This window comes from Daphnia pulicaria, chromosome 6 (genome assembly GCF_021234035.1).
Source record: "Daphnia pulicaria isolate SC F1-1A chromosome 6, SC_F0-13Bv2, whole genome shotgun sequence".
Lineage (NCBI taxonomy): Eukaryota > Metazoa > Arthropoda > Branchiopoda > Diplostraca > Daphniidae > Daphnia > Daphnia pulicaria.
The window spans coordinates 12,296,937-12,313,452 of record NC_060918.1 but is presented as its reverse complement, the minus strand read 5'-3'; the positions used below and the strand labels follow the sequence as shown (position 1 = coordinate 12,313,452).

Sequence of the window (16,516 nt, the reverse complement as noted above, 5' to 3'; positions counted from 1 at the left end):
CGGTACAAACAAATAACAAGATACTGTATGACCTCTTGCACGACTCTAAAAGACGTCATCCCTCGTAACCTACTAATAATAATAATCTAAACTTGTTTGTTTTTTGTTTTTTCAATTTTATCTCTTTCGTTTGTTGTTCTTTTAACCCTCCCGCTCTACGCTCTCTTCTGATTAATAATAAGGGAGTCAAACACGTACGCCTATTGAATAAGAAAGAAAAAACAACAACAACATAGACAATCTTGTTATTTTCGCTCGGCTGGTTACATCGGAACAAAGAAAATCAAAATCAACTTTTTTTTCTTTTTCCCCCCCACTAATAATTCGTCGATCCAGGTACGAACGTAGTTGAACTTCCCGTTTCCGAGATCTCAATCAGCTGCTCCACATCTTAAATATAATATGACGGGGGGATTTTTCGCTACTAGAGTTTTCTAGGGAGGGCAAACGATATAGTAGAAGATTTCGAAATGACGGCGGCGTATACGTAGTACATACATATACGGCGAGCCCGTTTTCTTTTCTCTTTGATCAGGACAACAAACGAGTCGACCCTGGCCCAGTAGTATTGTAAATAATAAGTCTGGCGGAATAAAAAAAGAGAGAAGAGAGAGAGACGCGTGCAGCGTGCAAAATGAACAGGAGAAAACGAATGGCAGGAGCAGGAGCAGCAGCACTCGAGACGGCAATCCAATTGATTGAACCAGCAGCAACAGCAGCCAGCCAAGGAAAAAAATAACGGAGCATCAGAGAGCCTTTTGGAATCAAAGGGCAACATTGAAGCCAAAGATGATAATAAAAATCGACTTTACAGTGTGCATTTCCTTTTTTTTTTTTCTTTTTTATTATTACTGTTTGCCCTATATATACCATCGCGAGAAATGAAAAGGAGACATTTTTTGATATTCAAAATACACAAAATGTCTCGCACACTCTCGACGAATATCTTCGTCCTTTTTTTTCTTTTTGTCGCCTTTTATTTTATTGACTTGATGAGATGCAATGTTATTTTATCGGAAAGTAAGACGCTTTTCTTTTCTGTTATTTTGACAGTGCCGAGGAAAAATGCAATTGAATCCGAGGAGTAATAGAATAAAATTCTGGCACATTGCCTTTCCGGTCATCATTTGAATAATATCGAGAGAAGTCGAAATCTGATGTTCTTTCCTGATACCTTCCGTGTCGGGACTTATTATATTTCTCCTTATTCGGAAATATCTGTTCGGAATCCAACAGATCTGTGTACGTACTTACGAGGTTAAATTCCCCTTTTATCTTTGGGGGGATTTGCGATGATAAAAGTAAACATCCTATTCACGACTGTTCACGACTGCCGAGCACTGAAGTATTGAAGCGAGCGCGAGAGGTATCATCAGGATTATTACTAATATTGTAGGGTTCACGTATTGCTGGTTTTTAATAGAAATGTGCAGAGCCCTGTGACCGTACGTAGAGTGTGACCCACTGCGGCGGCAACTCCTGGACGTACACATAATGAGCTGAATGGAATGCACGGTGCAGGATTTGCATTGATGAAACACTTTACACGTGAATACGACGCTCAGGCTCTTGATCTCTCGGCAGCAGCAGCGCGGTGGCCGATAAGGGCAGATAATGATGGTGATCATCATCATCATCTTGACAGTCGACGAGTCGAGGGCATGGCCCCCCTCTAGTACTTCCGCCATCACTTTTAAAACCACCACCACCACCACCACCACTGCAATCGCCGTCTCTATGCAACGCGGTATATATAGAATGCCAAGTACTGCTGCTTGCTGTCGTTGCATATTAGAAATCTAGACCTTTACGGAGAGAGAGGAGGGAGGGGGCCAATCCAATTGAAACCAATGACATAACCCCCCCAGAAGAAGAAGAAGACGCATCAAAGAGAACTCCACTCAGCTGACAAAGTCTTTCAATAAGGTCATTACATATTAGACCTCTCGTCTTTTATATTATGCACCACTCGATCCTGAATTTGAATTTAAAAAAGAAAAATCTCGTTGAAGCCCCCCGCGCATCTCCCTTGTCATAATATTTGAGACTATAACTAATAAAATCGCCGAGGCACAAGGCATCATACGCTTATACGACGTAGTGGCCTCCGCCCACTCGTCCCGGGACTTACACGCACAACTAAAATATTGGCAAGAAAAAAAGAAGGAAGAAGCTCTATAATGGCAAGTCTTTTCTCATCTCATTTCGACCCTGTATAAAAGAATCATTAATTAACGTCGTAGTAGATTGTAGGGACGATCCTGCAAGGGGATCCTCACGCAGGATCGGCAAGGATGGAGAAAGAAGTATATCGGATAAATGAAAAACAACTTCGTCAATAGCCTGTATAGTGCTATGACTGAGCGAGGCTAATTTGAAGCCCATGTAAGAGCGGCTGAGGTACACAGTCGAGTTGTAGGCCACGACGTCTAGATATTAGAGAGCGGCGAACAACATTAATAGTTGACTGAGTTGTGTCTGCCTCCTTAAGTCCTAAGCCAGCCAGCCCAGCGCGCTCCTGTAATCTTGGGCCTCTTCTTCTTCAAGGAGTCAGGAGCACGTACCTCATTAACGTCTTATTCCCCAAACAGTCGTCGTCGTCGTCGGTCGCCCTCACGTTAGAGCCTCTTGGTCTTCGGAGAATCGAGGCAGCAGGCCAGCAATGCAGACCCCCCCAATATTATCCAAACAAACAAACAACAGCACGGAGGATAATATAGCCGCCCCCAAACCCATCAGACCCCCCCCCCCCCTCCCAATCCTGAAACCCTGGCCAGTTCAGCCGGCGGCGGCCCTACCGACCTGCCGAGGATCTTCGTCCAAGCGCACACAAGAAAGCGGGCTGGCACATAGGAGGCCAGGATCGATTGCCAGGGCCTCTGATATGCATGTCGGCTGCTGCTGTTGTTTCCTCGATACGCTTTTTTGTTTTCTTCTTCCCTTCGTTTACTAAGTTCCCTACATATCGCGGACCGGCTCTTTGCTGGCCCCCCTCCCTCTGGAACACGCTACGTGAGTATTAGAATGCCCAGGCTATATAGTAGCTGCGCTCTGTATATGAAATGGCTACGTGTTTAAGCTGCAGTTTGATGTGATGTGAATGCGACGTGTAGAGAATTCTATCGACGGCCATTAGGGCCGGCAGCTGTTGGCGAAAAAAGAGAAAGAAAAACGGGCGGCGGAGTTGAGCGGCGCGCGGGATCAGTTCAAGGTTGTCAACTACAATAAGTCCCGATGTGCATTATTGCAGTTAGACGCAGTCCACAGGACTATGCTACTACTGGATGGTTGTCTCTGTGTACGTATATATACACGTCCAGGAGGAGGAGGAATAAGGCTCCGAGCCGATGACACGGAGTAAAACATGTAGTACTGGGAACGGGGGGTGCTGACGTGAGCGGACGGACAGCAAGGGCGGGCAGCGTTCATGTGACAGTCTGGGCTACACTCGAGTTGCGACTATAAAGTGCAGGGACTCTACATAAACTACAGGCGGCGTAGGGGCAACGACTATTTACACAAGCTGCGCCATATACAGTACTCCCCGGGCCGGCAGCAGCGTGCTGTGTAACGGGCCACACACAGTATATAAATATTCCGATCAATAAACGCAGGGATATAAAATAATAATAACGCCGGTAGTTAAGAGACTCGCCGTTTCAACACGAACAACATTCAATAAAATCGTAAAAATTCAATAAAAAAGAAAAAACCCCAAGGGAAAACAGTTCAACTTTAATTTCAATCGAAAATGATGGAATTCTGTTAATGCCAATGGCGTCGTCCCAGCCATAAATCGTGGCAGCCGCCACCCGCAAAAAGTAATTTAAAAACAAAAAAAGAATAAATTTCATTCAAGAAATGGCTACAAATAGCTAGCCCAATATATAGCACTTAAAAAAGTAAACTATTTTTTTTCTTTTTTTTCCCGCTCCCGCTGATCCTTAAATACATCCCGCGGAAGCCTCTGGTGTGCCCCGGCACCTGTATACCGGCAAATGCGCAGCAAATGATGGGCGTGTTTTCTTGTCCAGCAAACCCTGGGCAAACAAACTGTCCCTGGTCTGCCCTATATGCTGCTGCTCTTACAGTGCCAAAGCTTTTGGAACTTTCTTTCTCTTTGACCGACTTTTCGACGGGTCACGACGCTGGTGGCTTAATAATCCGAGCGTCGGAGCAGCCACGCACTAAATTGTCCCTCGGCCGCCAAATTGGACAGGTGATTTCCCAGCTACCGCAAGTCCGGCTCGCGATCCTTGACGTCCGTCCTCTTAGATATATATTATACGCAACGGTCACGAAGACACACAACAGCCGACCCAGAGACACAAAATAAGGAAAAGAAGCTCAAATCCGCTAAAGAAAAAAGGTCATCAAAAGCGGCAAAATCCCTGGGACCCAGCAAGTTGTGATTCCCCCCGTCTGCCATGTTCACAGCCGTCCTCATATATCTACTTATTACAAGTCCTAGCTACTATATATCTTGTCTGTGAGCAGTCGGTTTGTTTGTACATAAAACAGGAGAGGCGACAGCGGGAACCAATGACAGGAGCGCAAGCCGTTTCCAGCACTGCAGCAGGGCCCATCATCATTGCGCGGTTAATACGCTTTTTGATCCGTCACCACACCACAGCCCCCCGGCGAATCATTATTTCAAGAAAAAAGCGATGGCTAATCAAACGCGTAAACCGGCATGAAAGGCCATTACGACATTAAGCAGCTGTCAGGCAGGTAAGGAGCTGAATCGGCCCTTTTTTTATATTGGGTCAACCCTTATTTAGCCCCCGGACCCGAATTGGACTGGCCTAAACCTCCTTTTCATTACCGGGAAAAATAACGACTATAGTACTCTTGTCACCCGCATACTTTATTTACTCTTCAAGTTTATCTGGTTCACAAGAAGCTAAACTTGGGCAGGGCAGGCCTTTCATGTCGGCATAGTTTCCCTATTACATTTTCGGTTTGCTTCCGACATATTATTTTTCCCTACTGCGACAAAGTTGGATGTGATATAACTGCGCTTGTTCGCGTTTGCTCTCGTTAGCCGAGAGTTATACATCACCATTACAGGTCAACCAGGGCTGTACAATGGGCGGCGGCCCCCTACACACAAAGATTCCACTCACCAAGTAAAGTTATGAAAGAATCTTCTTCTTCTATTCGTGGCCTCTTAATGGATGGATGGATCGCTATAGCGCAGTCGTAAGTTTCTTTAATAGTGCACACTATTTTACGTTCTGTGGGACTGATCTGACTTGTATTATTATAACGTGAAACAAAACTTGAAAAATAAAAAGGCTAAACTTGAGATTTTAAATAGAAGAGCGTCGTAAATCTCCAAAAGTCGTTTCGCATTCGCTTTCGACGAGACTTTAGAAATCGTGGCGAATAGATACGGCGACATTTATGCGACGTTTATAAGGTCATTATTTGCACTGGGCCGCTCGTCGTCACTAAAAAAAAAAACATCGCGATGCCATTCGCATTTGCCTTTTTTTTTTTGTGATTCGGTTGATTCTTTTCCTTTTGGCCAGCCATTCTATACGTCGGCGACGACAGTCAACACAACGCGGTCGATATGCTTCGGCTGCTCTTGGCTCTGACGTTTTCAAACGCCAACAGAAGAGAACCACCAACCGGGGCTTTTTTTTTTTTCTTCACTGGAATCTAACCGCCGACATTCGCCAATAGATAAGCATCGACTTGTAACTAATGGACAACTATATGCACTTATCGCTCATGTGGCGATTTACGACGCCATAAGAGCCATAAAATATCAAAAGAAAAGAAAAACCTCCCCTCTCAAACGCCAAATATCTGCCAAATAAAAACGAGCTCCTTTTTGGGGGGGTTTTCTTTTCGTGTGCAGAAATTGCGGATATCGCCCCCCATTTTTACATCCGCCCTCCTTCGACACATGTTCGTTTCTTGTATCGATTTGAATGCGCACCTAGTCGACGTCTGCCCCCCTCCCAATTGATGTAGGAGGAAGCAATCAATTAAACACATGGCACGTCTAGAAAAGAAGAAAACGGGCCAGGGGCTTTCTTCCTGTATTAGACGGTCGGCCCCTCCGGGTCTTCATCTTCATCGAGTTCACATGAGTGAAACAAAATTCCGTGTTGACTTATTCATCAGTTTGCTTCCAGCTTTTGTGTGCCTGCCTGCCAGCCTGCCTGACTCTGCCTACTATAGACTATATAGTATCCCCGGCTGCTGCCTCCTAGTTATTGATTTCATCCCGGATAAAAACTCTGCCCCCTCCGTCGACAACTGCGAGGAGTAACTGGATCAAACATGCATTGCGAGAGCGGCAGCACGATGCATTCACAATGTCTCTCTACCTACCTACCTACCCATTCTCTTATGCTGTAGCTACGCAACTTTTGTTTTTTGTTTGGGTTCATCTCTACGCCCCAACGGCATACAGATGCAACTTATCGAAAACAACACACACACACTGTCTTTCGCTGGCGCCAATGCATTTCTGATTCGATTCCATGCACAGAGAAAATGAGAATTTTTAGCCAACCTCTACGGGATCTCGCAACTTGAATGAGGGTAGACGCTCTTTCTCCCTCTCTCTACAAAGTTGAATCGATGGCCCGGGCTGGGCCAGAAACTGTAGAACATTGACAGGGGGGCGCAGAGATGGCGAACCCGTTGAAATTCGTGATTGGCTCGTGCACGAGTTTTACCTCCTGCATTTGCTGGTGGGGGGGGGGGGTGGGCTAAAGTTTCCACGTGCAACACAAACAGAGCAGCAGAGTCGATTGCCCGCAACGGCCGCATTATTTGCCCATGTTTTCGCCCGTTACATAATGCGGGCCGTGTCCCGCGCCTTTTATTTAAACCGTGAGTTGCGGTGAGGCTGCACTCCCCCCCACACACAGGGCAATTACATAGTTGATTCAATACAAATTGAGTTGAATGGTCTCTTTACAAGCGTGACAAGGTAATCTCGACTCGGCAATCTCAGCAGCAGTCGGGCTCGCACTAACCAACCGCCGCCCGTCTCTCTATTATGGGATCACAAGAAAACAACACGACTCGGCCCTGCCTGCCGGCCCTGCCCCCACCATTTCGACGCGCTGCTGATTATACATGCAGTTGTGCTATTTGGTAATGAACACACGTACATACGGGGGGGGGGGGGGGGAGGACCGGCGCCGTTGTCACCGTCGAGCAGGTGACACGGCCAACTTGGCAACCCGAAAAAAAAAAGAAACGCCGGCCAGCGGCGGCACTCTCCCAGATTGAGACGCAACTGCACGTCAAAACTTTGAAGCCAATAAAGAGAAGCTGAATGTCGTTTACAAGAAGAAGAAGAAAAAAGTCCATTTGTTACTATATACACGGGGAATTTCCCACTTGCCATTTTTTTCTTTTCTTTCCTTATACCCCGGGCCGCTATGGCAACATTACGTGGGGCGTGTACGACGTCTGGGCGCCCCTTTTGTGCGTTACGTTTGTCGCCGGCATCGCCGACAAAAGTAGAGAGAGAGAATCAGACAAGCAGAAAATGCATCGCCAGCGGCAACGCGGAATGAAAATAGCTCCCCGCATCAGACAACTCGGCAACATGCAGCAGCACACGTTGAATGATATACACTTATCAGATATTACACGACGGCGACGACGGCGACGACGACGACTCTCGTCTGTCTGTCGGACGGGAAAATCAAAAAATGGAACCCCCCTCCCGTTATATACTCGCCGCGTATGGTGTACCCTCTCTTTTTCGGTTCGAGATGACGACTCGGTCGTGTCGAGCAGATACTTGGCCTACATCTGCCATCTCCGTGATGATAATGGTGAACCAGTTCCACGAACAAACCTACAACACGGGAAGTAAATCCTTGAAACCACCCACACGTCTCAAAGGGAGAAAAAAAGGCAACAACATATTGGCACTTTTGTGTATGTAGGAAAATGATCAAATTTTCATTTTGGGATCAAAAGAAAAATTTGAAAAAGAAAAGATGTGGGCGTGTGTGGGAGTCGGATTGAACCGTCACAATATTATTACAATAGATTAAGTATTCACCGAGGAATCAAAAGAGAAAGTAACACACGATGATAAGGCTTAAAAAAGGGAAATATCCGACGTCGACTTTTTAGATTGGATACACGGGAAAGAGAGCCTAGGCAAAAGACATCAGAGTAAAGAAAAACTTGATGAAAATTATACGTGATATTATAAAAGGTTCAAGTGTGCTAGCCTCCTGTCAAGGCCTTTTGTTAAGAAGAAGTAATTGATTTAGAGCCGTTCGAAATCGGCAAATTGGCGATGGGATCCGGTCGATTTGGACGAAGGTGTGGCTTCCGTAAGATCCAGCTGGACGTCGTCCTCGTCCCGCAAGTATCTGACGTCCGAATCTTCGGCCAGCTGATCCTGTTGGTTGGATCGCAGCTTGGGTCTCCGCCGTCTATCCGAGACGGAGTTGCGGGATCGGATGACGGCCACGACGACGCCGATCATCAGGAGCAGAGCGACGCCAACTGCGGCTGCGACGACGGTGCCAATCAGCCACTTGGGCGACGATGTTTGGCTGCTGGCGCTGGGCGATGGCTGATCGGCCGCGAGGCCTGATTGGTCGTCATCACCTTGCAGTCCATCTGAGGGTGGGGGGGAAGCGACAATTGCCAAGACAAACACAAAGGCGACAATCAGCTCAACGTCGCACATAATCCAGCGCGGCTAATTGCAATTTCCAGCGGCTTAAATTTCTATGCGCGGATGTTATTCAAATTGAGAGGAGGCTGCAATTATCAGCGGATTCATCCTCCCCTTCCTTGCGCTCGACAACAAAGGGGACGACGGGCAGCAGCCGATAAGAAAAATCGATAAAAGTGCGGCAACAAGTTGCCAGCCCATGAGAATAGCGCGCCACGATTCAAAAAAAAATAAAAATCTCTTTAAAAGTTTGCATTGAAAGAATAATAATAATAATAAAAAAGATTTTAAAATCCGTGCCACTATTATTGAACGGATTAAAAAACTTTTGATTTTTTTTTTCTAGAATCGTTGATGCCACACTTTCAAAGTCTATATATAATCACTAAGGAAACCAACAAGAAGAGGAGGAAAGAAAAAACAAACTCGGAACTTTTTCCTTGTCTTTTTAGCCGATCAATAATTTATCAGATGCAAATGAGTCGGATGTATATATAATACCGTGAACCCCAAAAACGTACTGGTTCACACTATCACGGTTGGAAAATATTCGTACCCAATGGCGCGTTCTCTCTTTTGCCTTCTTCTCCCACCAGACCCGCTAAAAACGCGGCTATTTTTGGAGGCGGATTTTGCAATAGGGCGAGCGATACATCAAGGAAGCGAAGCTGCAACGTGACGGAATCCATTTTTAAAAAGGCTTTCCTTCGACTTGTAAGTAAACTCGGGAATAAGTTTCTCGTGTGCGACAAGGTTTGTGCATCAGAGCCGAGAGAGAAAGAGAAGAAGCGCAGCTCAACGACCTTCATCGAGGTGGAATAGAATAAAAACGGGAAGAGCAGGATCTCTCTCGACGAAGGATATAACTTAATAGATAAAGAGCTAGCTCATGTCGTTTTCCGTTTCCTATAGCCGGCGGCCGTACTACTACCTCCCATCCCCGATCATACGCGTTACGCTGGGGGATGGCTGACTAATTCCATTAGATCGTCCGGGTCGATGTGCGGATGCGAAAGGGCCTGGTTGTTTTTTAAGCCTCCCTCCTACCCCCCCCCTCCCCCATTTCTAAACGGCATTTTCGGGAGCGGCTTTCCCAAAACGGTAGAGGCGCAATTATGGAGGATCTAAATGTTGATCAGTAATTGACCGTTTGAGCGTAGACACGTTTATTACCTTGGGGAGGATCGCCAGTGACTAATACACTCGTCGTCGTCGTCGGCCTAGTCGGGGCTGGTGTAGTGGTGGTGGCCAACGGAGTCCTTGTGGTAGGGACAACCCATGTCCGGAATGTATTGGTGGGGACGGCAGTTGTTGTTGTGGTTGTTGATGTCGTCGTTGTGGGATTCGTTGCAGTGGATCTAGTCGTCGTCGTCGTTGTTGGTTTGGCTGTTGTTGTCGTTGTTGTTCTCGTCGTGGGAATAGTCGTCGTCGATGACCGCACGGTAGTTGATGTTGTTGATGTGGTTGTAGGCCTTTCTGTCGTTGTCGTCGTTGTGGACGTGACTGTTGTTGGCTGTGTAGTCGCTACAGTGGACATAATAACAGTCGAAGAAGAAGTGGAAGGAGGGATCGGCGTAGTTGAGCTGATGGCAAGCGTCGTCGGCATCGTGGTAGGAATGGGAACGCTGCTGGCCGTCGTCGTCGTCGTTGCGGCAGCAGTTGGACGAAATGTCGTTGTAGGGATCGTAGGAGTCTCTGTCGTCGTTGTAGTTGTTGTTGTTGTTGACGATGCAATTGCCTGCGACGGTGGAGGGGCTAAAGTTGTTGTGATGGTCGTCGTCGTCTGCGGTGGACTGGCCGTTGTGGTGGTGACGGTCGTTGCCGTGGCTGTCGACGTTCCTGTCCGTCCTTTTTATGAATAGCATCGATTCGTGTCAGTCAGTCAGAGAGAGAAGGAAATAGGGAGGCAGCCACCGGATAACGAAAAATAAACAGACGGACACCGACAGACGGGAGAAGAGACACACAGGAGAAAAAAAAAAGCGCCGGACAAATCGTTCCCAGAAACCAGCGGGAATGAAAAAAAGAAAAGAAATCAATATTCTATTCTCATTGTTCTTACGTCTTGTTGTTGTCTGCCTTGACAAAATCGACCACTGACACAACACACACAACTACGACGGACAAAATCCACCTGACTGGGATCATTCGCATAGGGATTGGCTGGATTACGCCGATGGGTCGTTGCATGTGTGTGCCGAGCCCGGGGGGCCTATTACATAAATTGTAATAGTTCTAGTCTGTTTGTTTTTCTTCTTCTCGGAGGAGGAGGGAACAAAAAGAAAAGCGAACGACACGTTGATGAATGTCATCATACACGCCACCATCCATACTGGTCGAGTTCTTGACACGAGCTCGTTAAAGCGACCCTCAACGTTTGCCTTTTTCATCTGCTAATAAATAATAGGGCCGGCTGCTCCAACGACTATACGTACCACCAGTGCGAGTAGCTATTAAAAACCCCGACACAAAAGAAAGAAGAAGAAGAAAAAGAGAGCGCTGCACATAAACACCCGACACATACATCTAACAAGCATCTAAAGTCTGGCCCCCCAAAAAAAGAAAAAGCGGGAAAACAATTTGTTCGTGAGAGATTCATTTCCTTCCATACAAGTTATACGTTAAGAGGGTCTGTATGTACACACGAGTGCAGAATGTTGGCCGCCGCTAGCTATTACATATACACACAGCTCACAAGTTGCGTCTAGTTCACTTTGACAGTTGAGGTATGTTCAGTCTGCTTGTTTTTTTAGTTCTCCCCCTAGTTGGCCAAATCAATCCTCCAAAGTTTACGCTTCCGCTTTTAAAAAATTCTGGCCTAAATAATAGCCTAGTTTGCTCAGTTCTAACGACGGTACTCACACATGGCATGCTGCTGCTTTGTGTGTATGTTTCACTTTCATGCATCAACGATCGTCGGGAAAACAAAACAAAACCAAAAAGAAAAACGGAGTCTTTTTTGGGGGTAGCTGGACACATTCAAGTGAGTGAATCAACTCTCTATAGTTGAAAATATATAGGCCAAGTGTCCGGGGGTTATTCAAGTCAAATGGAAAATAGAGAAAAAGGACGAAACAAGGGCAAAAAAGAAAATGAAAAGAGAAAATAGATTTCATTTTCTTTTCGGCGTATATAGGAGACGGACATGACGAGACAAGCTAAAAAGAGACTTGCAAAGAGGAAAACCGTATAGTCCCACACCGAATAGACTATAGTAGTCGATCCTTTGGTCATCGGGGCGTTTCTTTTTCTTTTTTCCTTCTTGATTTTATTTGATTCCCTTCCGCTTTTGTGGAAGCCACCGGGAGTTGGGTGGAAGAAACTGGGCCCGGAAATAAGAGACGAAGAGGCAAAGAAAACACTTGCATCGGATGAGGAGCGGAACGGAAAAGAGAGAGAGAGAGAGAGAAAACCCAGTGCCATTGGGACGCGCCAATGGCCAAATGGCCGACGGTGATGGTGGTCCGACACCATCCAATAAATTCGCTTCTTCTTCTTCCCCTCACGTCGCCCGAAAAAAAATAAAAAGTGAAACTTTCATCCCGCCATCGCCGACTTGAGGCAGAAAAAACGAGAAAGGCTAGGGCAAGTCATTACGTGAACGAGTGACCCGATCTATTACGCGGCTGCGGCCGCTCCCCCCCCCCCCCCTACACCACCAAGCGCCAAAGGGACAAGCCGAAAAAGAACCAACATCATCGCAACTATCGACCAAACTGCACTAGTACCCGTCATCATCAAAGTCTTCTTTTCTCCCCCCTCCCTTTCCAACAGCGGGAAATCACGCACGCCAACGGACAACGGACCAAACAAAATCATCGACAGAAGAGCAAAGGACGATCCTCAATGATCATAAACAATTGCCGATGGGCACGACTCACCCGTCAAACAGAAGGCGGCGTAATCCGAGCAGCACGAATTCTTCAGCAGACAATCGTCGCTACAACCGCAAGTCCACGACGACGACGACGACGACGTGTTGGTGTTGGCCGTCTCTTCCGTCCGTTCCGACGTAGAGCAGCGGGTCGAGCACGACGCATTGGGCGGGATCGTGCTCGACGGCGGGGCGGTCGATCCTCCTGCAAAATTTCAAATCGATTCAAATCAGACGCCAAATTCATTTCAATCAAAATATGATGAACGCATTTCCCTGAATGGGTTTTTTCTTCTGTGCTTTGAATATTACTGGACTCGCGACAGTCATAAACCCTTCTCCCGCCCGGGCCATAAACAAACGCTGTGCCAGCCATTCGGTTAGCTCCGGCGTTTTTATGTCCGTTTCTTTTTTCATTAAGTGTTTTGCTTTTCTGTTAAAATGAAAGCGCAACTTGTTGAATTGCCACAACTCGAGCGGGAGCTCCCCCTGCCTAGTTGATTGATGCCCCCGCAATAGTCCGCGCGCCATCAAAGACGCGCCTATATAACTTTATGCCCAGTGCGGCAAAAGAAACGCCGAGTTATTTGAGTTGGTTGGCGACGAAGAAAAGGTCACCTGGTACAATTGTGTCGGCCATCATTCTCTTCAGAGCCGCCAGACATTCTTCGCCTTTTGTCAACTGGACGTCGTCAATGGCCGAGTCGCCGACGTAACCCGTTCCGCGTACGCCTTCTATGACAACCTGGGGGTGGAAAATCACAAAATAAATAAACACGGTCAATAAAAAAGAATGCCACTGCGATGACGTGGCACAAACGAAAAAAAAGGAGAGGAGTTACTGTATATCACCTCAAGTTACAGTACGTCTGTTACGACTATTTACCTGAAAGTTTTCGGTGACCGTGTCCAGTGAAATGTAACCTTGACGCCAACGATCGCCCTGATCTCCGGAACGGACAAAAGCCGGCCTCAGTTCCGACATCTTTTTGCTCTCCGGTTTGATGAACACATTGATCTGACCTAATAATCATAATCAAAGAACAACAACATAAGTTTGCTGGTCAAGAAATAAAGCAACTGATTCATCGAGGAAAGAAAGTTAACGACGAGGATCTCAAAGTGTATGGGGAAATCGGATTGGGAAGCCCGGAAGATTTCGTGAAATTCCCCCGACTCGATGATACAACAACAACAACAACCGCAGTGTACGTGCCAATCCCGACAGCTCAACAACAAGAGAATGAAGGGAAAACCCAATGGAGCGGGAGAATGCCTCCTTCTGCTGTCTACACAGAGTAGCTTCTGATATTGGACCAACTAATACGCGCCGGTGATACTTAGCAGCGGGAAGGAGGGGGTGCTGTTGCCTGTACGACTCTCAATCCTATCATCATCCGTGCTAGTTGTTGGTTATATATAGATTCCCCCTCCGCTGTTTGGCGGTAGGCGCTGGCGAATCGATGCAGTCCGGGATATGAGGATACATCATCTCTCACGCTCGGCGGATCAAAGCTTCGCTCGCAAGTGGCTAGACTAGAAGAGCAGAGTGGGAGCGAGCTCAATCAAATGAAGACAGTCTATATACAGGGGGAGAGGGAACTCGCTGTGCCTGCGGGACTCTTGTTACCCGAGAGTGTACACAGCGCTAGCAAAACCCAACCGAAAATTTAGATAGATACACAAGTATAGACACTACAATGGGAAAGGGGATACAGATGAGGAAACACAAACACGGGAGCTAATATTAACGGGCCCGAGACTCTCGACTGACTTTCAATTGATTGCCGCATAAACAGGATCCCCCCACCCCACACGTACGTCCATGGACCAGAAACCGGAATCTCAATTTCCTTGTAGTACGAATGGATGGATGGATGGATGATGTGCAGAGAGACAATGAGGATTGAGAGGCGAGTGATGCCACTGATCCCACAACTCCATTAGGTTCGTTATTTGCATTGCATTATGACGTGCGATTGATATTATTTCCCTTAGATCATGGGTGCCAGATCCAGAACACGTCACATTCGAAAACTTGCGCCATCGCCTATCGAACGAGCGCCAAAATTGGGAGCTAGAAAAAATGGGACCACCTCACGGCGACCAGCCGCAAGGGATCCTGCCAATAGTGGACGGCGTACCTTGAGAGGGTTCACAACACTAACAGTCCCCAGAATAGAAAACAAAAAAATATCACAAAGGAATCAATCGAGTCTCATACCGGGGGGGTTTCTATTTCTAACGGACAAAAACAAACAAAAAACAAAAAAACCTTGGCATGTATAAATGTATGGTGGAGCTAGAGCCCGAAGGGGGCTATCCGTCATCGACATCGACTTATCCAGCCGCAGGATTGGCGGTAGGAATACAAATCTATTATCGGATTCACAACCTGCACGCAAGGCAATCCATCCATCCATCCCCCCCGTAATATCTCGTCGGTAAATCTTTGATAGTCGCACGAGATTATTTTTGTTTTTTCTCCTTTCAGCCGGGGTGGTGTAGTAAGTCGGGCGGAGTAGTCCAGACGTAAATAACTGAACATTTCCGTGGCCTGCAAATTCCAACGGGAACCCCCCGAACGAGTTAGCGTCCGCCCCAGGATCGAGAAGAGGATTTGGCTCGTTGCCGGTGGAATTTTCGTGTCATCCTCCGGGGTGCGGCTAAAAATCCGCGAGAGACAATTGAGAAATTGGATCCCGATGGAATTGGCGTAGAGGAAAAATAAAATAAAATAAAAAAAAAAAAAAAAAAAAAAAGGAAAAGGAAAACGGACCTTTGATTGGGTTCATCCGAGCAAACGCCGTCGGTTGCCGGGACTCGATCGATTACATAACACACGCACACATTGCCCTTCCAAAATCAAACTAACAAGAAAAAAAACCCCAAAATCCAAGTAGAAATGAAAAGATGAAAGGAAAAGGGGTGTGTGCTGGCGGTTTTGGCTCAGCAGCCGCAATGATAACGACCCAAAAGATAAAAAGATAAAAAACCCCCAAAAGTATATATATATCTTCTATCTTCTCTATAACGTGATCTCAATAAATTGGCTCGTTGTTCTTGTGGATTCTCTGCCAAAATCAGTTCCGCCAGGCGAATGGAACTCTCATTTCTTCCCACTTTTCTTTTCTTTTTCTGTTCCGATTCCTTTTTAATGACATCCGGACGATGAAGGAGGAGGAAACAGTAATGGCACTACCAGCCGCCACTGCCACTGCTGCTGCTGTCGGCTTTTTTTTCTTTTCTTTCCCACCTGCGATCGATGCCCACAAAAACCCCAAAAGAAAAGAAAAGTCGCCGTTGCTTTGCCATCCAAGACACTTGGAAATTTCATCCGTCACCGGATCGGAAAATAATAGACTTTCAAAGTCTAGCTGCAGCATAGGTCTCCTCTCTTGCTTTTCAATCAGGAGACAAGAGGCGAAATCTTTTCCTTCCTCCTTCTTCTTTCACTTTGACTTTTCGATTGTTATATAGAGATCCTCCCTCGTCTTTAGTTTCGAGAATCGGCCTGATTGCCAGGCGGTGCGGGAGGGAGGGAGGCCAGCAGCAGCAACATTGGCAATTAGTGACAATGATATACCTAGGCGTCTCTGCTGCCGCTCCAACTCGGCCAAGTTTCCCCAAGAGAGGCATAGAGAGAAAGAGACAAAAGGACGCGGAATTCGCCGGAAATATATATATACATCTACGTCGTATTCTCCGCAGCAGCAGCGGAGGCCGTGAATGCATTATAATGCGCCAAAGACATGCACAAGTTGCCACTTATATTATACCTAGACAGACGGCCGTTTCTTATTTCCATTTTTTGTTTCATGTGTTTTCTTTCTGTAAAAAAAAATAAAAGTCCTGACCTTTCGGTTCTCCCTCCCAAGTGCCTGCGTGTTTCATTCCGCAGACGACGCTATCCTCTACCGGGAAAACTACAATATCTTTTCCCATTTATGAACGTAGACCAGAGG

At 46.6% G+C, this 16,516-nt stretch overlaps 1 protein-coding gene across 4 annotated transcripts in view; it reads right to left on the bottom strand.

The window, feature by feature from the left end:
* Positions 1 to 7,905: 7,905 nt before the first annotated feature.
* The window catches only part of LOC124344119 (MAM and LDL-receptor class A domain-containing protein 1-like), a 24,211-nt gene continuing 15,600 nt past the window's right edge, over positions 7,906 to 16,516 (bottom strand). For 3 of the 4 annotated variants that reach the window (XM_046797567.1, XM_046797566.1, XM_046797568.1), the window contains 5 exons: positions 13,438 to 13,574; positions 13,170 to 13,296; positions 12,559 to 12,756; positions 9,851 to 10,525; positions 7,906 to 8,619 (listed from right to left, as the gene is read on the bottom strand). In XM_046797567.1, coding sequence (XP_046653523.1) covers positions 8,261 to 8,619; positions 9,851 to 10,525; positions 12,559 to 12,756; positions 13,170 to 13,296; positions 13,438 to 13,574 — 1,496 coding nt within the window. In that variant the 3' untranslated portion in view covers positions 7,906 to 8,260. The remainder of the gene's footprint in view (positions 8,620 to 9,850; positions 10,526 to 12,558; positions 12,757 to 13,169; positions 13,297 to 13,437; positions 13,575 to 16,516) is intronic. The other variant, XM_046797569.1, reaches the window with a different exon arrangement.